Source organism: Lutjanus erythropterus, chromosome 1 (assembly GCF_056507025.1).
Source record: "Lutjanus erythropterus isolate fLutEry1 chromosome 1, fLutEry1.hap2, whole genome shotgun sequence".
NCBI classification, from domain to species: domain Eukaryota; kingdom Metazoa; phylum Chordata; class Actinopteri; order Lutjaniformes; family Lutjanidae; genus Lutjanus; species Lutjanus erythropterus.
In genome coordinates this window covers 39,565,307-39,588,359 of record NC_139317.1, presented here as the reverse complement: position 1 = coordinate 39,588,359, position 23,053 = coordinate 39,565,307, and the positions used below count along the sequence as shown (strand labels likewise).

General features: G+C 41.0%; 1 protein-coding gene across 1 annotated transcript in view; it reads left to right on the top strand.

Annotated features, from left to right (window-relative positions):
- kif13ba (kinesin family member 13Ba) overlaps window positions 1-22,521 on the top strand; it is a 48,199-nt gene extending 25,678 nt beyond the window's left edge. Inside the window, exons 8-39 of the mRNA XM_084721731.1 lie at window positions 594-681; window positions 1,079-1,213; window positions 6,689-6,801; window positions 7,493-7,604; window positions 7,760-7,972; window positions 8,059-8,169; window positions 8,360-8,494; window positions 9,042-9,172; window positions 9,283-9,369; window positions 9,660-9,850; window positions 9,963-10,242; window positions 10,410-10,572; window positions 10,690-10,845; window positions 11,118-11,267; window positions 11,858-11,983; window positions 12,341-12,514; window positions 12,697-12,854; window positions 12,969-13,101; window positions 13,351-13,506; window positions 13,617-13,716; window positions 13,824-13,950; window positions 14,378-14,433; window positions 14,525-14,649; window positions 14,749-15,024; window positions 15,112-15,264; window positions 15,468-15,545; window positions 15,636-15,686; window positions 16,880-17,036; window positions 17,731-17,861; window positions 18,450-18,506; window positions 18,876-19,461; window positions 20,574-22,521. Coding sequence (XP_084577857.1) covers window positions 594-681; window positions 1,079-1,213; window positions 6,689-6,801; window positions 7,493-7,604; window positions 7,760-7,972; window positions 8,059-8,169; window positions 8,360-8,494; window positions 9,042-9,172; window positions 9,283-9,369; window positions 9,660-9,850; window positions 9,963-10,242; window positions 10,410-10,572; window positions 10,690-10,845; window positions 11,118-11,267; window positions 11,858-11,983; window positions 12,341-12,514; window positions 12,697-12,854; window positions 12,969-13,101; window positions 13,351-13,506; window positions 13,617-13,716; window positions 13,824-13,950; window positions 14,378-14,433; window positions 14,525-14,649; window positions 14,749-15,024; window positions 15,112-15,264; window positions 15,468-15,545; window positions 15,636-15,686; window positions 16,880-17,036; window positions 17,731-17,861; window positions 18,450-18,506; window positions 18,876-19,461; window positions 20,574-20,779 — 4,915 coding nt within the window. The 3' untranslated portion in view covers window positions 20,780-22,521. The remainder of the gene's footprint in view (window positions 1-593; window positions 682-1,078; window positions 1,214-6,688; window positions 6,802-7,492; window positions 7,605-7,759; window positions 7,973-8,058; window positions 8,170-8,359; window positions 8,495-9,041; window positions 9,173-9,282; window positions 9,370-9,659; window positions 9,851-9,962; window positions 10,243-10,409; window positions 10,573-10,689; window positions 10,846-11,117; window positions 11,268-11,857; window positions 11,984-12,340; window positions 12,515-12,696; window positions 12,855-12,968; window positions 13,102-13,350; window positions 13,507-13,616; window positions 13,717-13,823; window positions 13,951-14,377; window positions 14,434-14,524; window positions 14,650-14,748; window positions 15,025-15,111; window positions 15,265-15,467; window positions 15,546-15,635; window positions 15,687-16,879; window positions 17,037-17,730; window positions 17,862-18,449; window positions 18,507-18,875; window positions 19,462-20,573) is intronic.
- Window positions 22,522-23,053: the final 532 nt, after the last annotated feature.

Here is a 23,053-nt window from a genome sequence, read left to right as displayed (position 1 = left end):
GGCTAGGTTCATAGGACTGTGGCATCAATGTTAAATACAAGCAGATGTTGTCCGTCTCTGATAAGTTGGTGGACGTTTTTAGCTGGACAACCAGAATTAGAAGCTTTCCGTTTTAACATCAAGTTAACAGAGAATGTGGCTGGTGGATTATGGTACCACCAGCTGCTGTGGACATTGGATAAAAAGATCACTCTTGTGCCTCGCAGTCACTGATGGAGTCCAGTTCATGTCCAGCAGGTCAGCAATAAATCAGGAGTGCAGGCCTGTGTCTGCTGCCCCAGACTGCATAACCTTTGACCTTCACTCACTATGTGACCTTTTAACCTCAGTAAAATGGCCCAGAGAGAAGCAGACCATCTGACAGCCATATGTGCTTTGCTGTGGAGCAGAGAATGATGAAGTTCTCAGCCCTGGAGCAAGTTTGAATCAAGTGCCAAGTGCTAACAAAGTCTCTATGAACTGGGGAAAGTTGTAGTTGTGGCCAGAACCAACTAAGACTATATTATCAGTCCTGCTAATACATCAGATGCAGTTTACCAAGAGTGACAATGTTGTATCTGTGTTTTAAATCTGCTTTTATTTTTTCTGTCTAGAGGCAGACAAACTCTGAGGGTGAGGGAACATAAAGTTCTGGGTCCCTACGTGGATGGTCTGTCTCGATTAGCTGTTGCCAGCTACAAGGTAAAAATGTTTATACTGTAAAGTGATTTTTAGTGTTTGCCCTGCATTTATGCCAGGTTTATCTGATGGCAGTCACTTTGATCAGTGTGTTAGTGTCCAGCAGACATGTGATCGGAGCATCTTGACTTGCATTCTCACTTTGATCTTTACTTTGAGGATTTGCAGCAGTGCTGCTCACATGTTTGTAGATATCTGCTTAGTAGTTCCACTAATTACACTGAAAAGGGGCTAGTTATAAAAATGTCAGACTGAATTACATTTTATAGGTGATATTTGGCTTTAAATATTACTAAAAGTGCTGTATAATATTCTTCAGTCTTAAAAGGATATTCTGCATGGAGAATCAAAATGTTTTAGTCTTCATTTTTTTATTGTTGGATTTCTGCTGTTCTGACAGGACATTGAGTCTCTGATGTCAGAGGGGAATAAGTCTCGAACTGTCGCTGCAACCAACATGAATGAGGAGAGCAGTCGATCACACGCCGTCTTCAACATCATCCTCACACACACACTCAAAGACTTGCAGTCTGGGGTAAGATGTAGCACACACACAGGCTGAGGTGGGGGGCTGTTTTAGCACACACAAAATTTGTTTTTATCAGTTTTAAGGAAACTTTGAACCATAGTGGATAAGATTTTTTTCCTCCTGATTCTTTTCATTGCTTGCACATCATCTGACATGAAATGTTTTTCCTGCCTCGCCTCTCCCAGAATCCATCTGCTACATGGAACTGGCACAGGCAAACATTACTAGTGTTTGTCTGGTGGTTATTTCTATTCTGGTACTACTTTACAATAAGAAAATTGTTTATAATTAAATTATTAACTGGGTTGTAAACACTTAATAAAACATTAATAAATAATTAGTAAATAGTAAATAATAAATAATTGTGATCTATAACTGGTAAAAGGGAGCCTTATTGTAAAGTGTATCAACACAATGAGGAGGGCTGCTGATAGCGTGCTGAAAATGTCAAGGTGAACAATATTGTCAAAGCCCTGGTGTATGAATCTGGTCATTTCATATGTTATTTTGATATGCCAAATTAAGCTTTTTTGACTATTAAGAGATAGTGATGGTGGTTAAATGCTATCAGTTTATTAACAAATATTTGATGAAGCTGACCTGTATATATGGTGCTGATGAAGAGGATTTAGTACACTCAGTAAGCAAAGAGATCTGAGGCTTAACAGTAAGGATAAATGTGGGCTCAGTATTTTGGAAGCAACAGGTCACTGTTGCCTTTTTATCTTATGTGTTATAACAGTTTATTAATGTTTACAAAGTGTTCACAACCTAATTGATAACCTAATTCTAAACCATTTATTAATCATATGTAAGGGTGATCTTATAGTTAAGTGTTACCTCAAAGCCTAATGATTTGTGAATTCATTTTGAATGTGATATTGGTTTTCTTTTAAAATACTGCCAGAATTTTACATTATTGACACATGATAGTGTGTCCCCTCTGTCAACAAAGTTCTGGACATTTTTGACTGTAACAGAAGATTACTTTTTGTGTAATTATGCATATTTTACAGAGCAAACAGTGGATGGCAAGTTTTTGATCAGCCACTGCGGACAGTGGGTGAAAATGCAGTTACGAAATGATGTCAGCTCAGCTGTCTGAGCAGGCACTCCAAGAAAAGATCTAAATGACTAAATCTCCATCCTCACTGACCCACTTAGCCTCTCCTGTTCATTGCTCTTACTTCCAGCCGAACTTGCCACCAGCAAACGTTGTTAATAATTCACAGGTATGACTTTGAGTTCGTCAGCTGATACAGCCTGCTCTGTTTTCAAGGCACACCCAGAGCCAGTCACTAAGTTGGTCAGTCAGTCAGTAGGCTCATCAAGCAAACGGCTAATATGTGTTCTGTGTAGTCACTGAGTGAATCACTCGTCCTGTGTCTGGATGATTCAGTTCTTTATTGTTTTTGTTGCTTAATTTTATTGTCTCCTCACCTCATTCTAAATACATTTTAGATTAGTGCACATTCTCTCTTTGACCAATACAAGCCCCACTAGACCAGGCGTCAGCTCATTTCATGCATTTTGAGCTGTTCGTTTGTTACACAGTGGTACTCAGCAGTCATGAGGGACATTGGACCTGTTTGCAAAGTCCGGAAGAGAAATAACAGTGCTATGCTCAGTATGCAAAAATGACTTTAATGCTTTAAAACAATAGTTGGTTCTCAGACTGTGAAAAACAGTAGCTACAGTATCAGCTAACCAGTGTGGAAACCCCATAGTGTTTGCTTAACACATGCAGTGTGTATGTAAACAGATGTATATCTAATTTTGATGTTTTGTTTCTTTGTTCATTCTATTAAAGATGGAAAGTGAGGATTTGGTTTATAATGAATTGAATGAATGAATTTAGAGCAAAGATTAGTCAATCATAAGGAGAATTTGCAACTTTTTTGATTATGGATCAATCAGTTATTTATTAAGCAAAACTGCTACACATTCTTTGGTTCCACTGTCTCACAAAAGAAAGATTTGTTGCTTTATATGATACAGAATTAAATGTTTTAAGGATTTGGATTGTTGGTCATCACTATCTTCTGACTTATTATAGACTAAAAACTGAATCCGTGAATAAAAAACATAATTTCAAGTTTAACTGATGGTATATATGATTATTAGTTGCAGCCTTACTATGATTGTACATTTAATTTACTAACTCAAATATCTGAAAGTTGCTCTTTAATCTTGTTGGTTATCTGTTGTAGTATACATTTTTAATTATATTGCCACTATCCCCTATATACAAAGAGCTATATAATAGCATGAATATACAGTAGTGCACATGCATCTAAATGTGAACTCTTTCAAAAATTGTATTTAAGAAAAAAATTGAATTAAATATTTTTCTGGCCCAGTCCCCCTAAAAGATTGCTGACTGTAGATCATAGAATCGGAGCTCATCTGTGCCCCCTAATGGCTTGGTCAGTGTTGAGTAGTGATGAGGGGATAGGTTAAAAAAATGCCACCTATGACACGTAGCAGAATCACCCAGTGCCGGATGAGTCACTCTGACACTCGACAGGATTTCCTTTCACTAAAGTTCCCTGCTCAGACTTGTTAACCAAACACCCCACTCAAAGTTCAGTCGCATCGGACTTTGGCCTTATTTGCAGACAACTCTTATTTGTTTACTGTTTTGTTCTCTGCTTCACTAAGTCCAGTCAAGCTTTGGTGATTTAGTTTATTATACCGCAGATTTTTTAAATCTTTTTTGCGTGATGATATCTACTAGATTATTTAACATGGGGAGCATGTGTTGATGCCCAGACACTTGTTCTGTGCTGGTACCTTAAAGCTGCTGCCAAGTAGGCTGCTCAGCTGCATGTCCTGCTCACTGATCTGGTTACTGCTCCAGGTATCATCTCTCCTGGTTACTTGGAACCTTGCATTAAGAAAGAAAAATGCCACAGTGGCTGGTATTTCCCTCTTTCGTTTTTGTAATCAGCCTGCTAGCTGTGAAGAGTTGAATAGGACAGAGTCTGCAAGCACACAGTGAGTAAAAATGCTGAGATGTGCACGTTGAGAATGAAAGTAGACTTGGTTTACAGGTGTTTATTTCCAAGTCTGACACCACTTGGTAACAAGACCTTCACTGTATGTTAGAAACCAGTCACTGGCCGTTCCAATAAGTCGCTGTGATTATTGAATTACACTAAGTTGTATCTTCCTACTGTACAAACTGGTGTTCACAGTCACGTGCATTGTCTCCCCTCTATCTGACTCTCCATTATGTATTCACAGTTTCGGGCCCTACTTTAAAAAGTTTTAGTCTATTTTTGGATTGTATTTGCTTAGTGCTCCAGATAAAAATCTCTTGTTTTTTCAGTAATTTGCTTTACTCGAGGGGATTTGAAGCAGCGCTGATCTGAGGCTGATCTGTATCAGTGCAGACAAGGCTGATCTTTATCACTACTCTCCTTTCCACCTCACAGAAGTCCACCAACAAAGCTTAAGATTTTAAAACACAATATGATTTTTTCCCCCTCAGCTTTAATTTCTTCAGCAATACAAACAACTAACTTTAAGTAGGTGACGTTTCAGAGATCACAGGTTCCTGTGGTGATCATTAAAATAGCAGGGTAAAAACATATCTCTTTTTGTGAAGAGGGTAATGGCAGTTATGTGTTAACAGTGTGTTCATTCAGTTGAATTTTTTTCCCTTTCTGAAGTGTGGAATCCAGACTTGGGTATGCCATATCGTATTGTTCATGATATATCGTTGTATTTTTTTGCGTGATAAAACAAAATGTGGTAAAGGCAATGTGACAATATTCTAAATTCATATTGTGATAATAGAAGTGTTACAGAGTTAGTTCCAAAAAAGGGTCGTGACTTAGGCAGTGTCAAAGTGGTTTTGTCATAAAAGATCAGATTGACAACAAACCATGGTAAAATGTAAAAGGTGCACAAAAACTCTAACAGCAAAAGGATACAGCATACAACAAACCAGTTTTACCACCTCACACAGAATCACCTAGCTATTATGAAGTCTAAACCTAAATATAAATCTAAAAATAGTGTGATTGTATTTTATTGCCTTCCCCTATTTCAGACTGATTCATAGAGGTATGAGGGTGTAGGATTAAACCTGTTTTCTTAGCAGGTCCACCATAGACACTGACACATGACTGCAGTTGCTGACGTTGAGCTGCTGATGTGCTGCTTTCGCTGAGCAGCAGGTTAAGATCAGGTGTTACATTCAGCCTTGTCAGCTACTGACCTGTCACGCTTGGCCAGGAGTGGATCTGTCTCAGTACAGATGGTGATGTGATATCCCGTTCTTCAACAGCCCACAGCAGGAAACAGAAGGAACCTGTCAACAAGAGACTGAAAGATGAGAAACCAAAGACTAACAGAGCATTTTGGCATCACTTCATTGATAGATTTATAAGAATCATAGAAAGTATAGAGATGGTCCTGGGGACTAAAGCATCTACAGCAAAAACACAAACTTAACAGCAAATTCAATGGGTGGGGATTCTGATAAAGCCAAACACTTTGTTGTTTATTTCTAACTTATCTGTAGCTGCCATGCTTGCAAATCGGAGCAGTGCTCAGTTGAAAGCTGCTGAAAACCCTGTGAGGATTGCCTTGATGTAGTGCCTCCATGGTGATTAATGAGCCATCAGAGTTTCGCCAAGCCTCATGAGGATGTACGGCACTGCTTTCAGGAATGTCAGCAGATCCAGATCTGTAGAAGTGACCTACACTGTAGGTCCAGGACGCTTGTATGTCCTAAACCAGGCTGGACAGTGCGGTCAGTTAGAAGACTATAAGAAGAAGAACAAAAGTTGGTTGGATTTTGCAGAGGAAATGAAAATCAAACCATGTCAGGCTAGAAGGCTGCTGTTTGAGTTACATGTTCTTCCAGCCCATTGAAATGACATGATGCATCTGGGTACAAGACAAAAAATTCCCTGTTGACAGAGTCATTCTTGAGTTTGTTGTGATCATACAATGTGACCTAATGTGAAATACTGCCAATTTTTGCCAAAATTAAAATTAACATAGCAAGATTGTCAATAGTTGTCGATACTTAGTACTACTAGTACTTTTTGGATACTGGTTTAAAACAATCATTGTATAATTATAGTGTTATAAATATCAGTTTATTATAGTATAGTTATTAAGAAATTGCATTTTTGTGTACATAGGACTTCTTTTTAACCAGGTATTGAAAGAGATATAGGGTATGTTTTTTTACACAATAATTCTGGTATTGTTACAACTCTAGAACATAGTCTGGGGAAAGCTTCCCGTTTTTTCACCAAAGTCAAAGAGAAGTTGTTTAGTTTGGACAAAAATGTTGACAGAAAAATCAAACAAATCATCTGCAAAACCTTTTAGACAGCGTGTTGCTAATGAAACATTGTGGCCCATTAATGTTAAGGAAGAATATGCAAGTTGCCACTAGTTTGACGGCTGAATATAGACATAATAATTAAACTTTCTGTCTGTCTCTCTCTTTCTCTGTAGACAAGTGGAGAGAAGGTGAGTCGGTTGAGCCTGGTAGACTTGGCTGGAAGTGAGCGAGCAGCGAAGACTGGAGCTGCAGGAGAACGACTCAAGGAGGGAAGCAACATCAACAAGTACGTAAAAGCAGTACAATACAGATAAGCACGCAAACACACAGACTTACCACATAAACACAAACCCATCATTGGGTGTTGTCTAAACCATAAACCGTCTTACAGATGTTTTTGCCCCAGCAGTGTCACTTTGTTTCGCAAGTTTTTTTCTCGCCACAGAGTGTTGTCATCATCACTCTTGAGAGTGACTTTTTGTCATTTGCACCTACAGCTGTAATTGTGAAAGAAAGCATACCCTGTGGTTTTGGTTTAGTTTCTGTGACTTTGGTGCCATGTTACCTTTAAATTTGTCCGCCATTTGCTTGCATATACAGTCCCACTCAAGCAACTACTTTCACCTAAAACATAGTATAATACAAAGTGGATGTTTTTGGGAGAAGCCTTGAAACAAGCTTGATATTTTAGTATTCCAACACAGAGAGATGCATATGCTAAAGCAGTGGTTCCCAGACTTTTGTTTATGCCCTCTACATAAATCATATTAATTTAGCTTTGTTTCACTCTTTATTTCTCCCGTGGTCTATATTTTTCCCACTGCATTGACTCTGTGACTCTCTACCCCACCTCCAGGAAAACCACTCTGCTAAAGGAACAAGAACATAGTGATACAAGCCCTTGAACATATTGAACATATATACATGAAATGAAACAGAAAGCTCTTAACCCTAGTGTGTTACTGTGTGTTTTTCAGGTCTCTCACTACGCTGGGCCTGGTGATCTCGGCGCTAGCTGAACAGGGAACAGCCAAAAACAAGAACAAGTTTGTTCCTTACAGAGACTCTGTTTTGACATGGCTGCTGAAGGTACATACATAGAGATAAAAATACATTTCCCTTCTTTGACTATCCAGTGCATGTTCTGTCTTTTCTTAGAAATAAAGAGTACTGCTGTCTTGATCATTTCTCCTCCTTTCTCTGTCTTCCACTCTCGTTCCCTCTATTTTTTGCATGTTTTTTAGGACTGTCTGGGAGGCAACAGTCGCACAGCAATGGTTGCAACTGTGAGTCCAGCAGCAGACAATTATGAGGAGACGCTATCAACATTGCGCTATGCAGACCGAGCAAAGAACATTGTGAACCACGCTGTTGTTAATGAAGATCCCAATGCTCGCATCATCAGGGAGCTCAGAGAGGAAGTAGAGAAACTACGAGAACAACTGACGCAGGCAGAGGTGAGATATCTTAGAAATATTAGAAAGGAACATGTGGAAATCTCTGCTTTCCCATCATCCCATAATCTGCTCGTTTTTTTCTCCAGTCTTTGAAGGCTCCAGAGCTGAAAGACCGTCTTGAAGAGTCAGAAAAATTGATCCAAGAGATGACCATCACCTGGGAGGAGAAGCTCCGCAAAACTGAGGAGATTGCACAGGTAAGACATACAAGTTGTGAAAGTTAAATGATGTGTATAAGTATTAAACCAACCTGAGCTACTATTCAGAATTGCTCCTGAACTGATTTTTCTACATTTGGTGAGACTCATTCCAAGCAAGATTTATATATATATATATATTGGGTTATACATTATATTGTAAATATAATCTCTGTCTGTGTGTCTGCAGGAGCGTCAGAAGCAGTTGGAGAGTTTGGGTATTTCTCTCCAGTCCTCAGGGATAAAAGTTGGAGATGATAAGAGTTTTCTTGTCAACCTCAATGCTGATCCTGCCCTCAATGAACTTCTGGTGTACTACCTGAAGGTACACACACAAACACATGTTGATGCCATGTTATATATTCTTCCTGTTTACACAGAATACCAGACAAAATTATCACCATCATTGAGATCCATCTGCCCTTTAAACATTACATCCCAACTCAGCTGTCATCGAAAATCTTTACACATCCACAACATTTGGGTTATGAAACTGAACTTTCATTTTCATAACTGACTGTCTCAGTAGGAGTCAGTTGTCATCCAGCAGACAGTGGGTGCTTGTGGAAAACTGTGCTTTGTGTGTTTTGAAGCTTCAAGACAGATATTAAATCAGCTATACTGAATCTGAAAGCACAAATCAGCTTTTCAAGCAAAAAATAATTAAAATTATTAAAAGTAGAATTTAATGTGAAGATAAATTAGATGGATAAATAAATTTATATCAAGACAGTCCTGACACGGGAAATAAAGTTCATGTTAATTGTAATTGTCTTTATAGAAAAAAAGATACACTTTACAGACTTGGATAGGCTTTACTCCACTAATTTGTCAGACCCTCAGCTGATAAAGTGTTCAATGTTGTGTCTCAGGAACACACAAAGGTGGGCTCAGCAGACTCTCAGGACATCCAGCTGTGTGGGATGGGTATCCTGGCAGAGCACTGTGTCATTGATATTATGGCAGATGCGGGCGTCATCCTCACCCCCAACCGCAATGCTCGGTAAGAAACGCCAACATCTACAGTGGCAGGGCAAAGAGTTGTTTTACACCTGGAGACAGTATTACATCAGTTTTTAAAGATAAGTCACTGCTGTCTGTCTTGTGTTTTAGGACATGTGTTAATGGTTCTCCAGTAACCAGCGGTCTGCAGCTTCACCACGGTGACCGAATCCTCTGGGGAAACAACCACTTCTTTAGGTAATTTTATACAGACTCCAAATGTTTGTATGTTTGCTTATGTATTTTTTGTTTTTCATCCTTCTCTATATCACATGATATGCTCAATATTTCCATAAATAATTTTGTCATCTTACAAGTTGCACATGCTTGAAATTCATGTATACATTTTAATATACAGTTTCAGAATTTATTTTAGTTGTTATTTAAACACGTCAGTGCTTCTTAAGTATTTCATGTGTGTTCTGTACTATTGTTTGTGTATTAACAAAAAAAGACTACAATTGAATAACTGGACATCCTACCTGCAGGATCAATCTGCCTAAGCGGCGCTCTCGGGGGGCTGAGGATGAGGAGGGTGAGGGTGGTGTGATGAAGAACAGTGGCAGCAGTGAGCAGCTGGATGCAGATGGTGACACAGCCAGCGAAGTGTCCAGTGAAGTCAGCTTCTCCTATGAGTTTGCACAGACAGAGGTCATGATGAAGGCCCTGGGGAACAATGGTAAGGAGGGGTTAGGGAAATTAAATATCTATATTCTGCATAGACAGAACATTAGAAAGTTAGTTTAGTCCCCTGTCTGTACTTTCTGACTCAGCTATGCTTTGTCCTGCAGACCCCATGCAAGCAGTCCTCCAGTCTCTGGAGAGGCAACATGAAGAGGAGAAGCGCTCTGCTCTGGAGCGACAGAGACAAATGTACGAGCAGGAACTGCAGCAGCTCCGCAAAAAGCTGAACCCAGACCGTCTGTCCACAGGCCCGTCTGGAGGGCCTGCGTCAGGCCAGCAAGGGCCGGGACAACAGTCACACTACCGCAGCCTCGAGAGACTCAGTATGGGAGGGATGAGTCACTCAACCAGCGCACAGAGCAGACTGAGACAGTGGAGTGAGGACAGGTGGGAGTGTCTGTGTGTCTGTTTGTGTACCAGGAATAGAAATGCACACTGAATTATAGACTTTTTACTTTCATATATTTTATGTCCATTTGGATATAAATGCAAACTAAATACCTCCTCCTCACATTCCCTCTTCCTCCCCTCTGTCTCCCCTTCTCCTACTTCAGGGAGGCGGTTTTGGTGAGGAGTCTGCGGCGACTGAGGGAGCAGATAGTGAGGGCAAACACCCTGGTGCAAGAAGCCTGTTTCATTGCTGAGGAGCTGGAGCGACACACGGAGTACAGAGTCACTCTGCAGATCCCATCAGACAATCTCAATGCAAATCGCAAGGTCTCACACACATACACACACACACACAAACATGTTGACACTCATGCACTGATTTTCTGTCATCTGTCAATGCACCATCAATTCTCTAAATAATAAAAACATAATCTTTGTGTGTAGAGGGATGCAGTGCTCAGTGAACCAGCAATTCAGGTTCGACGGCGGTGTCGAGGGAAGCAGATCTGGAGTCTGGAGAAGATGGAGAACCGTCTGGTTGACATGAGAGAGCTGTACCAGGAGTGGCAGGAGTACCATGTCCATCACCATGACAACCCTGTGAGTTAGCTTGACAAATTTGCCATGTGAAGTTTCAATAACCCTGCCAAGTTACTAGGACAGTGCTGTCAGTAAACAGGACTACACAAATACAAGCACAAAAACAGTTAACATCTACATTAATTATGTAATAAGAAATTAGGACATTACCTTTTATCAGCTTTTGTAATTGTAAATGGTGAGTGCTGCTCAGATCTACTTGCTAACATGCTAAAAGTTGCATTTCAGTAAAATAAAGTTGTATCCCATGTTCTCTTTTTTTACTTGCTTAGGTGATGCGCACATATTTCCGTCGAGCAGACCCATTCTTTGACGAGCAGGAAAACCACAGTCTGATCGGCGTTGCCAATGTCTTCCTTTCCTGTCTCTTCTACGATGTCAAGCTGCAGTATGCTGTCCCCATCATCAACCAGAAGGGGGAGGTGAGTTGTTACAGCCATGTTGGTTAACAGTTATAGAGGGGCTACAGGTCTGTTAAAAAGTCTTAAAATGTTTTAAATTCACATTTACTAATAAAAGGCCCTACAAAGTATTAAGCTATCTATCTATCTATCTATCTATCTATCTATCTATCTATCTATCTATCTATCTATCTATCTATCTATCTATCTATATGTATGTATATACATATATAGATAGATAGATAGATAGATAGATAGATAGATAGATAGATAGATAGATAGATAGATAGATAGATTTCTAATTCTTAGCAGCTTTTATTGAGATTTTACATTTTTACTGTAACTCCTTTGACTCTCATCCTGAATGACTCTCAGTGAGATCAGTCATTCAAAGTTATTAGTTCCTGGATTGTTAGTCAGTCGTCACATGATGTTCAGATGATAATCATGAATGGTTGCAAAATATACTTAAATACTTTAAATACTTAAAAGATGAAAAAAGGAAATGTCAAGGTAAATTTCAGAACATTTACATTACATTCACATCCACATTCTAGATATGGATAGAGTAATGTTATTTTTTTTATGTTTTCTCTCTTCCCTGTGGACAGGTGGCGGGGCGTCTTCATGTGGAGGTGGTGAGGGTTGGAGGGGGACTCGAGGACAACATGGCTGGAGGAGATGAATCTGACAACAACCAAGACTCTGAAGTCCAGGATCGCAAGCTGGTCTGCATGGTAAGACAGACAGACAGATTGTTAAAGAGAAGTACATCGTCTTTGTTACTCAGACATGGTTTACCCAGTAGTTTAAAAGCACTGTAGGAGCTTTGTTTTGTCGTTCAGGGAGAACAAAGTGTGTTTAGTCTACTTTAATTTTCAGTATACACTCACTTGCCTGTTTATTAGTTACACCCAGTCAAATCAAATGTAGTCTACACGACTCCTGCAATAAATCCTCCCCATGGATGTTTTTTGTGGGGACTTTATTATACTGCATTAGTTTTAGCTTGGGATACCTAATAAACTAGCAAATGAGTGTACATTAATGAAAAAATATATTTAAATGACCTTTGACCCTTGTGTCCTGTACAGATAAAGATTCTGCAGGCCACTGGTCTTCCCCAGTACCTGTCCAACTTTGTCTTCTGTCAGTATGCATTCTGGGACCAGTCTGAGCCCATCATCGTGGCTCCTGAAGTTGACCCATCATCCTCATCGCCAAGCACCAAGGACCCACACTGCATGGTGGTCTTTGACAGCTGCAAGGTGAAGCCTGGGAGGGAGGAGGTGGATGACAAAGTTCAGATTAAGTGCTTATGCCATCTTTGTGTGGGTTTAATTGTCGTTGTGTTAACCTGACACATAGGGAGTAGAAAAGCAAATATTTATATAAAATCTGGTCATTTCTATGTTGATGGTTTAAGACTGATCTTTATTTGGTGCTGTAGGAGCTGGCAGTGTCCGTAACGGAGGATTTCATTGAATACCTGACTGAAGGGGCGGTTGCCATCGAAGTGTATGGACACAGACAGGCTGATTCAGGAAGAAACCCTGCACTCTGGGACCTCAGCATCATCCAGGCCAAGACACGCACACTGCGAGACAGGTAGACACACACATCAGAGTCTTACAAATTTCGGCAAGACTAGTTTCCAATTAACTGAATAAAAACCAGTGCACCTGTGTTGCCTAGATATGCAAATAATGTTGCTTTCTGTAGGTGGAGTGAGGTAACACGTCGCCTGGAGATGTGGATTCAAATCCTGGAGATAAACGAGAATGGAGACTTTGTCCCGGTGGAAGTGGTTCCGGCTAGAGATGTGCGAACGGGAGGAATCTTCCAGCTTCGGCAGGTAGGAATCAGCCCAATCACAAAAGATATTCAATTTACTGTCATAGAGGCCTGAATAAACCTCCACATTTGAGAAGCTGAAATCAGAGAATTTCTTCTTAAAAAATTACTCAAATGACTAATCATTTCTCAAAATGGGTGGTGATTCATGTAATTGCAGACAACTAATCCATAGATCAACTTTCAAGCTAATGCTGTCTATTCAAAATGTCTCCATTATGCACCACCTCCTCCCTGTCCTCATCTTCAGGGTCAGTCAAGGCGAATCCAGGTGGACGTGCGCTCAGTTCAAGACTCAGGCACCATGCCTCTGATAGCAGAAATACTGCTTGCAGTGTCAGTGGGTTGTGTGGAGATCAGAAACACTACGACAAACCAGGAAGGAGATGAGATGGACAGTTATCAGGTAGAGCAGTTCAATACAACTCACTCTGCCGTCTGTTTGCGTCTTTCAGTATGTCTTACATTGACTTTCAGTTGAACTTAAGATGATTAAGTGACTGGTTTGTTGTACAGGAAAGAGACCTGGAACGTTTGCGGGGGCAGTGGTTAGCTGCTCTCACCAAGAGGCAGGAATACCTCGACCAGCACCTACAGAGCTTAGTCAGCAAAGCAGGTAACACACACACACACACACACACACACACACACACTGTAACATTGTAATTCTCAGGATCATAGTTGTAGAATGTGTTTAATGTTTTATTATTGTCATGTTCACAGAAAAGACAGAGGATGACATGGAGAGGGAGGCCCAGCTGCTGGAGTGGCGCTTGACTCTGACAGAGGAGAGAAACTCTGTCATGGTGCCCTCTGCTGGCAGCGGCATTCCTGGAGCACCTGCTGAATGGTATGACACATGGCAGGATGTCTGTTTGTGTGTCTCATTTTAATTTATTTGATTTTGGTTTGTATTGTTTTTATTTTTTAGTTTTACAGGCAGGATCTTAGGCATATTTGATATATTCTCTTGATTCAAGTTCAGTACATCATTTTTGCTTTCTTTTTTCTTTTTTTTTTAAAAAAGTGCTTTTTGTCCTTGATATCATTTTGGACAATTCATTTTAAACTGAAAAATATCCTGCCTCCATTACATATTTCTGTCATGTGTTTGTTAAGTACATATGGATACCAGAGGAGTTTTTTGAAACCCTTATATCGTTAACAGCATCAGCCCCAAAAGTCAGTCAGGCTCTAGTTCCTTGTGACTGCCTCAACTTGCCTTCATAGACAAATATATATGTTGATCACAGTTTGTATTGCATGTTTGTTCACAGGGTTCCTCTGCCAGGCATGGAGACTCATATTCCTGTCATCTTCCTCAACCTCAAACGTATGTTAGTTCTTTGCTGAATATTACGTATGCTTCCTCAGGTTTTTCTACTTCAAGGCTTATTTACAATGTTTTCTGTTGTTTTTCTCAGCTGATGACCTCAGCTCTCCAGACCAGTTTGAGGTTCCTGAGGCTGGAGGTTGGGATGCCACCCTGAGTGGAGAGGATGAGGACGACTTCTTTGACCTGCAGATAGTCAAACACTACGATGGAGAGGTGAGGATGGACACTGCTAGAGGTTATTTTTCTAAGGGATTTCTGGTTTCCATTTGGGGAACTATTTCATCAATCAGCTGCATTTGTCTGACCCTGAAGGTTAAAGCGGAGGCATCATGGGACTCAACCGTCCATGAGTGTCCCCAGCTGAGTCGTGGGGGAGCGTGGCCAGAGCAGCGGGTATACCTGACCGTTCGTGTGGTGGTTCAGCTTAGCCACCCTGCCGACATGCAGCTGGTCTTAAGAAAGAGGATCTGCGTCAACGTTAACCCGGGCCGCCAGGGTTTCGCCCACAACTTTCTCAGGAGGATGTCAACCCGCAGCACCATACCTGGTTGTGGGGTCACCTTTGAGGTGGTCTCCAACATCCCCGGGGTAAGATTGTGGGTAAATACTAAGCTCTTAATGTTGTGCAGCAGGAAAAGAGTTATTAAACGCATATCTTTTATTTTATCCCATCAGGATGCCCCTGGTTCTGAAGACAGGGAGATGCTAGCCCGACTCGCTGCAAACGCACACAACAGCCAGTCAGCTGATGACGAGGCTGCAATTGAGAAATACCTCCGCAGTGTCCTCAGTCTGGAGAACATCCTGACTCTTGACAGACTCAGACAGGTAGGTGGAGAAACTGATAGAGATATAAATAATGTTGGGTTGATAGAAAATAGATCCACGTGAGGTTCTAACTCACATAGTAGCCCAGGACATTATGGTTTGTCAAAATATAAAATTTATCAAAGTTGTCATTTGTTTTTCTGTTTTCACTTTCCACTTCTTTTACTTTCAAAAGTGTTGAAAATGCCCCCTGTGTGTTTTAGGAGGTGGCAGTGAAGGAGCAACTGACAAACAGAGGGAGGAGTAACAGACGGAGTCTAAGTTCTCCTTCTGTCCACAGGGTAAAACACCTATACAACGCCATTATACTGTACAATAAATTATAATATAATATTGATTTCTCTCAATTTACTCTTTCCATCTATCCTCAGCTGTCTGGAAGTAGACAAGACCTGTCCACAACCTGCCTGCTGGACGACAAGGTAACAGACACTTTTTGTCTCTGTCTCGTATATGGTGACTATTTTTAACAATTGTGGATCCAGTGGCAGTCTGATGAAAGTAAATAAAAACACCTACCTACCTATCTGCCACTCAGTGTTTATATTAGAAAATGTGAAACTTGAATTAACTAAATATCATGTACATGACTTATGTTGCACATTTGGGCTGTAGTCCAAAGAAAATATTGGTTGACTGAAATTCTGCCTACCCTTCAACCAGTCGATTGATGGATGGGGTGAAAAACTGCACATTATGTCTAGATTAACTAAATTGTGTGCTCTCTACCAACTAGCCTAAATTGTACTAATCAAACTTACACAGTGTTGCCAAGTGAATGAATTCCTGTGGTTTGACAGTTTCTTTTCCACACGTAGCTATGCCATTACCTTCAGGGCAAGTCTGTCAAGTAAATTTATACACAGCAGCAACACATGCCAGCGATGAGGGTCACAGAGCAGAACTAGCTTCCAAACAACAACAAAGCTAACACAGCTCATGCTTAACATTCACACATTTCTCTTGACTGTTCTTCAATATTACAACATTAGTCCAACATCACCTCAGCTTGTGGGAACATCCACGTTAGCAACAACATGCTAACGCAAACTAAGGATAAGCTATAAAATAAACACTACAAACAACATAAAACATGGCAAAACTAACAGGTTTCGAGTTTGAAGTCAGGTCACAGACAGCCAGTATTGATCCACCACTGAGCTTGAACCAATACTGGCTCTTGTTGAGAAAGTAGTCTGGTGGAGTAAAATCCACTCATGTTTTCAACAGAAATAAAGCTTTTATCCACTCAGCTCTACTGTCTTCTGAGGCTGAGGACTGATGTAACGATTTGTGCCGGTACTTTGACACCGTGTCAGGTAGTTTGGAGCAGAGTAAATGTTTCATAAATAGACACTTGGAAATAAAATGCATCAGGGCTGCTTATGTCCCACCCCCAAAAAATAATGGATTAAGACACTCTTCTCTCCTATGAAAGTAACACGAATGATTGTCTGGCCAATGAGAATTTGGTTGGTCAGAATATTGACGAACTGACCAGAAGATGTCAGCTTATTGCACACATGTTGAATACATATTATGTACATGTTTTTAGTATTATATTAATATTATGTTCAAACCAATGTCCTCTCATCTCTCCGTGTGTCTGTTTCAGGGTCGATGGGAGAGTCAGCAGGACATCTTCATGCCTTCTCAGTTCCACCGCACCCTACCCCGGCCCGCCTCTTCCCCCTCCACGTACTCCACCTCCCCTTCGTCATCCCCAACTCCCTTCGGCATGACGCCACCACAGAACCAGGAACCAGAGCAAGGTAAATATCCCCCTCCTCTCTCCTCTCTGCCTCTCCTCTCTTCTCTGTCATACATTCTTTGTCACATTTCCTCTATACTCCCAAGTCTCACTCTTTTACCAGTTCTTTCATCCTTCTCTCTTATTTTTTCCATATGGGTGTATCCATTTCTCCTACATGCTGCTCTTAATAACACTTAAGCAGACTCCTTGCTTTGCTTCACCTCTCCTTCCATCTTTTATCATCTAACATAGTGTAACCTTCTCTCTTGTCATATTCATTACTAAGCTTTTCAGTGTCTGGTCTGTTGCTGTGCTCTGATCAATCTGAATATTTCTCTCATAGTGATTTGCCCATGTCAGAATTCATGCTACTGTGACGTGCTTTTGATTAATTCCGTTCACAAAATGAACAGAATTAATTCTTTTTTTAATATTCATTTCTGTTTAGTGTGATTAGTGATTTGTTTTTTTAAAATCACATTGTAATAGCTAAATCAACCATCTGTGTGTCTTTTGGCTGGCTGATGTCTTCTCCTGTCAGTCTATCACTGTGTTGCGGTTTTTGCCATTTTCCTGGACTCGCTTTCAACTTCTGGTCTTAATCTTTCACACCTCCTCTGCTTCCCACACCTGCTCCTCTTTCCTTGCCTCCTTCCTCACTTCTGCCTCCTCCTCCTTCTCCTCCTCTCTCACTTCTCCACCCCCCCCCCCAGGGCGTTCAGGACTTGCTGCCTCTTATCTTTCAGTTAAGGCGCTGGTTCCTCAGATGCCCAAACTGCTCAAGTCTCTGTTTCCAGCACGAGATGACAAGAAGGAGCTGAGACCTTCGCCGCACAACCAGCAGGTCAGCAGAGACGGTGTAGTAGAGCTCAGTGCAGCCCCAAATACTTGGGCCTTTATCTAACTTATACTGTATTACATATATATAATAAGTGCTATACAATGGTCTGGGTGAATGCTCGATTCTGATTCTGTTTGTCAACTGTACACAATTTTATCAGATCTTGCTTTGCTTTGCTTTCTGGCTGATAGCTGAGCCAAAGAGTTCAGTGAGCCTAATTGACTAGAAATATCTTCCATTGCCAAGTTGTATCTAAGGTTTGTCCTGTTTACTGGAGTTGTTGACAGTGTTTACACTGCATAAGAACCTTACGGGATGGTAATGATTGTTTCAGGTAGTCAGACTCTCAGGGTCATGGAGTTATGGATGTTTTTTTTTTGGTGTAAGTAGGATAATGCCCTTCATTGTGTCTAGAATCAGGAATTAATGGACCCTGCAGAGGCAGTTAATTCCAGAAAATGGACACCTCGTTGGGCATTTTCTCTTCTCTTGTAAATTATGCTATATTGGTTCAACTAGTACATGTCAAGCTCTGGCAGTGAGACGTGTCCTTGTTTTCTTGTCATGACCTTGTTTATTGTTACTCAGCAGCATGTTCCTCGCATCGTGACATCAGGAGGAGACGACAGCCGAGTCAAGGTGGAGACGGTGAGATTGTGTCTCTGTCTACCTTCCCCTTAGAAGTCGACCTGTTTTTTCATTGTTTCTGCAGTAAAAATAAAATATATGTATATTATATATGGTTTTGAGACCTTTTCATGGATTTACTTATTAGCCCAAAGGGCGACTGCATTAATTGTGCAGTCAAGCAGAATGTGACTGCAAATGTCAAAAGGAAACATTAGCAGATGATGCAAATAGTCCTTCAACTTTCTAGCAAATGATTGGTCCAAAGGATGATTGTAACATTTTTGGGGGAAGTTGTTTATTATTGCTGATTATTGTTTTGTTGTTTTGCCTTGTCTGCATGCTTTCGTCTGTCCCTCCGTTCCTGTGGCAACAATTGGTCTCCTGTAGACTCCTATTCTGCGGCCCCCGGCCAAAGACAGACGGGCAGAGTTCCCAGAAGTCCCTCCTCTTCCTGTGCATGACCCGCATGACACTACCCCCCTCAGCCCCCTCAGCCAGTCATCGAGCGGGTACTTCTCCAGTAGTGTTTCTACGGTTACCCTGTCTGACGTCCTCCAACCCTCCTCCTCGTCTTCCTCCCTCCTGGCCACTGAGATTACGTTACCCACAAACACCCAGCAGCAAGGTGCTGACAAGAACGATGTTGTGACCTCTTCTTCTCAGTGTGGCGCCAAGATGGCCGTCATTGCTCCACCTGCTTCCCATAGCTCAGCCAATCACAACAACATCACTGCGGAAAATTCCGTCTCCGAACACAAGCTGGTCAACTCAGGAGGAGGAGGTGAAGGCTTTGAGAGGCTGGAGATCTTTGTGGACGACGAAGAGCGTAGCCATGAAGACACACTGCCAAATTGGCTGACAGAAGGGGCGTATGTTACAGTAGGAAGCAATAAGGCCGGAACAGTGCGCTACGTGGGAACGACGCAGTTTGCTGAGGGAGTGTGGGTCGGGGTGGAGCTGGACACACCTGTAGGTAGGTACACAACTGAAAAGGGTCAGTTCACACAAATACATGAGTAACTGCTTCCTCAAGTGTCAATTTTAATGCCACACCTCTTTTTGGGTGAAAGCACCCTCTTTAATTTGACTTGCGATAAATGGAATTTTTTAGCATAAAATAAGAATACCATAGAGCTTTTAAGCAGTATGGCCAGTAAGGCAAACATTTTTTGATGTCCACAGAAAAAAAAATAAAGAAATAAGTTACAATGAATGTCTTTTCTGTTTGCCTCCATCAAAGTGGAGGAAACTGACATGTATAACAATATTATGTTATTGAGCCTTCAGGTAATAACATCTTTAACTTTTTTTGTCATTAAGACACTTGCTGACACATAGCTGTTTTGGTAGCCTGTTCAATCTGACGCTACTGTAAATGAATTACATTGTTGTTGAGAAATGGAGCCACCATTTGTGCTTCTTACTACAAGCAGAGAGAAATAGAAAACAGCTCTGTTTTACCCCCACTACCTACAGTACTTTATGCTGTTTACGTGGTTCATTAGCAGAAGGTAGGCCAGCTGAATTTGTGTGAATTATTAACAGTAAAATACCCTCTGCTCCTGGCAGTGTTTCAAGTGGAAAGACTGTTAAACCAAACTCCATTCTAAAAGCAGGTGTTTTATGGTAGGGAAGTATTTTTTCACCAGTAAAAATTTAAGTTGCTCCATCACTAATTTATCTACAGGGTCAATTGCAATACATATCACTTAAGCCAAGGCCACACTACATGATTTAAACCCTGACCTCCCACTCGCTGACAAATTCTAGAGATTGCTGACAAAATGTGATGCAGCAGTTTTAGGGTATGGTGCCACTAGTGTTTTTCAATTTGGCACTGGCACTTTTTTATTTATACTTATTTTCACTTAAAAGGGGGCGTGGTTGTTCTGGCCACAGGAAAGTGTCATATGCTTGCTCTCGTATGGTCATTTAAAACAATAATCACACTATACTATACACAATACTCTATACAGTATAGTACTTTTGTAATAGTGACAAATAATTTCTGAATAATCAGACTACATTATAGTGCTGAATGACTGATTCTGATTGGTGGTGATTACCTTTTTTTTCTTACTACAGGTAAAAATGACGGTTCAGTCGGAGGTCATCGATATTTCCACTGTAAACCGGGTTACGGGGTGCTGGTTCGTCCAGACCGGCTGACCTGCCGCGAACGGACCAGTCGGCGCACGGGAGAGTTCAACGCTCCCGCCCACGTCCCCGTCCTGCGAGGAGAAGCCATTGTCGGCCGCCGGGGGGAGAACCGCAAGTCCTGGAGCAGTTGAGACAGGGAAACCAGGAGCTGGATGGGAGAGATGAACTCCCCACAGCCCTCCTCCTCCTCTTCTTCTTCTCCTCCCAGCTATGCAACAGGCTCTCACATCAGAACTGACATACTGCCGACCCTTTTACAATGTGGAACTACATTCACTACATCCATTCATAGGTAATGGATAAAAAAATAATAAATACAGTGAAGAAGAGGAAGAAAGCAAGTGAGTTGATGAAAGACTATGCAGAGTTTATAAAAGTCCATGGAAGGACTATTTATCATGTGGGAAGATAAATGAATGGCGGTCAATGGGAAGACTGCTGAGAGCAAATGGAAGCCAGTGCAGACTTTATCGTGTTTGGGTTGTCGGAGCTCTGCAGGGTCTGGATCGGACGCTGCAGGTTGGATGATCTGCCTCAGAGATGCTTTCTGAGCTGATATACAGGGATGCAAACTAGTCACACTTTAAGCAAGAGTCACTTTTTTGCTTTTTCTGCAACTTAATTTTAAACTTGAGGCTCATTTTAGAGTGCAGAAAAATGTGTTTTAAATGAAAAGCCCTTGTTTTTTTCCATCAGCTGATGGATTTATTTGCCACCTCTGTTTTTTTCTCTCTTCACCATACATAACGATGGGTATTCCTACTAGTCATAGCTAGAAAAGATCAAAATATACTGTATGGGCATTCTCATATGTAACCACATTCTTGTGAAAAGCTAAAAATTTAAATGGAGAGTATTGAATTGTCTTTAGTGTTTCCTTGGTATTTCTTATTCACTCACTAAATATGTCTTCTTTGTGAATGAGGAAATGGGTCAAATTAGATTTTTGAAAATTGGAGCTCAGAGTGACATAAACCTCAAACTATGCCAGTCATGCAGTGATTTTCACCCACACTCATGTTTGCATCCCTGGATATGACGTCTCTACTCTCTATGTCCCATAATCCCCTGCTCCAGCTGCTGTCTGCAGACAGACACTTTGACTCATTGTTTGAGATGCGCCTCCTCCTCCTGGACTCCTTCTCTTTTCTTTTGAAGATAGATCCTCCCAGAATGTGCCTTCACCATGGCTTGGTTTGCATTTGTTTGTCTGTATATTTAATTTCTGTCTGAATGCCTTGAGCTAAGTGTGAGGTGATCTCAGGGACTGCAGAGGGGAAAAAGACAAGGAGGGGCGTGTGTGTTTTGTGTGTGTGTTTGTAAATGTTGTACAGTGCCTGCACAGTTGAGTTCATATTGTTGTAGTCGTGTTGATGTTGAAAATTTTATTTGTAAAGCAGGAAAAGTCATGTCCTTGTTGGACAAAGCCACTACGGGAGCAAGTTGTTCGTACTGGGAGGCTTTAAAAGTCGATTTTGCACTGGAGACGTTGGATAATAAGCATCTGTATGTGAGCAGTGTCTGTGGTCACGTTGCAGAGTGGTGAGGTAGATGAGTGTAAACAGATTCCTCGAACCAACTAGTAATGTGAAAACTAGAGTATCTTCTCAATCTGATGCCTGTTCTTGGAACAGATTTGCTGGTTGTCCTCTGAGGCTGACATTTGGACACCAGGAGGCGCTGTTTAGAGTCTGGTGTTGAGTTGGTGGGAAATAGGCATGTGTATGTGTTGAGGAACAGAAAGTGAGATGGACACGCTGATTTTCTGCTGGGTGTTTCACGCTTCAGAAGAGAATCGATTTGCTTCTATGCATTTGATCTGTTTTTAAAAAGAGATTTTATCTTTAGTTTCTAAACGACTGACAAAACTGGGAGACAGAACTGTACGTTTTGGGAAAGTAATCAACACAACAGCAGGTTCTGACTGAACATTCCTGGCACGTCTGTTGAAGAGAATACAAGATGATATGTCAGACTTTGGGATTTTTTTGTTTTTTATTGAAGGGTTATGAACTGCTGGGAAAGCATTGGCAGAACACCACAGCACTGTTTCATACTATATGTCATGAAGAATGTTCTCAGCGTTTTTCCATGCATTAGAGGGGCACTCCACCAAATTTACACATTTATTCAGCGAAAACAGTTGTATAATGTCATCTGTCCTTTTGAAGGGAGCTTTATGAAGTCTGAGAAATGAACCAGATGATGTCATCAGGGTAGGGGTGGGCGATATGGTCAAAATCTTATATCGCTGTATATGTAATTTTCTATCCTGCTAATGCTTTATATAAAAAATGTATATATAAATGCACTGTGCGTCATCACATTAAGTTAAAAACTAAGACTTAAAACAGTAAAACTAACATTCTTTCAAAATGGAAGCTTTAAGGTTCCAAATGAGAAAA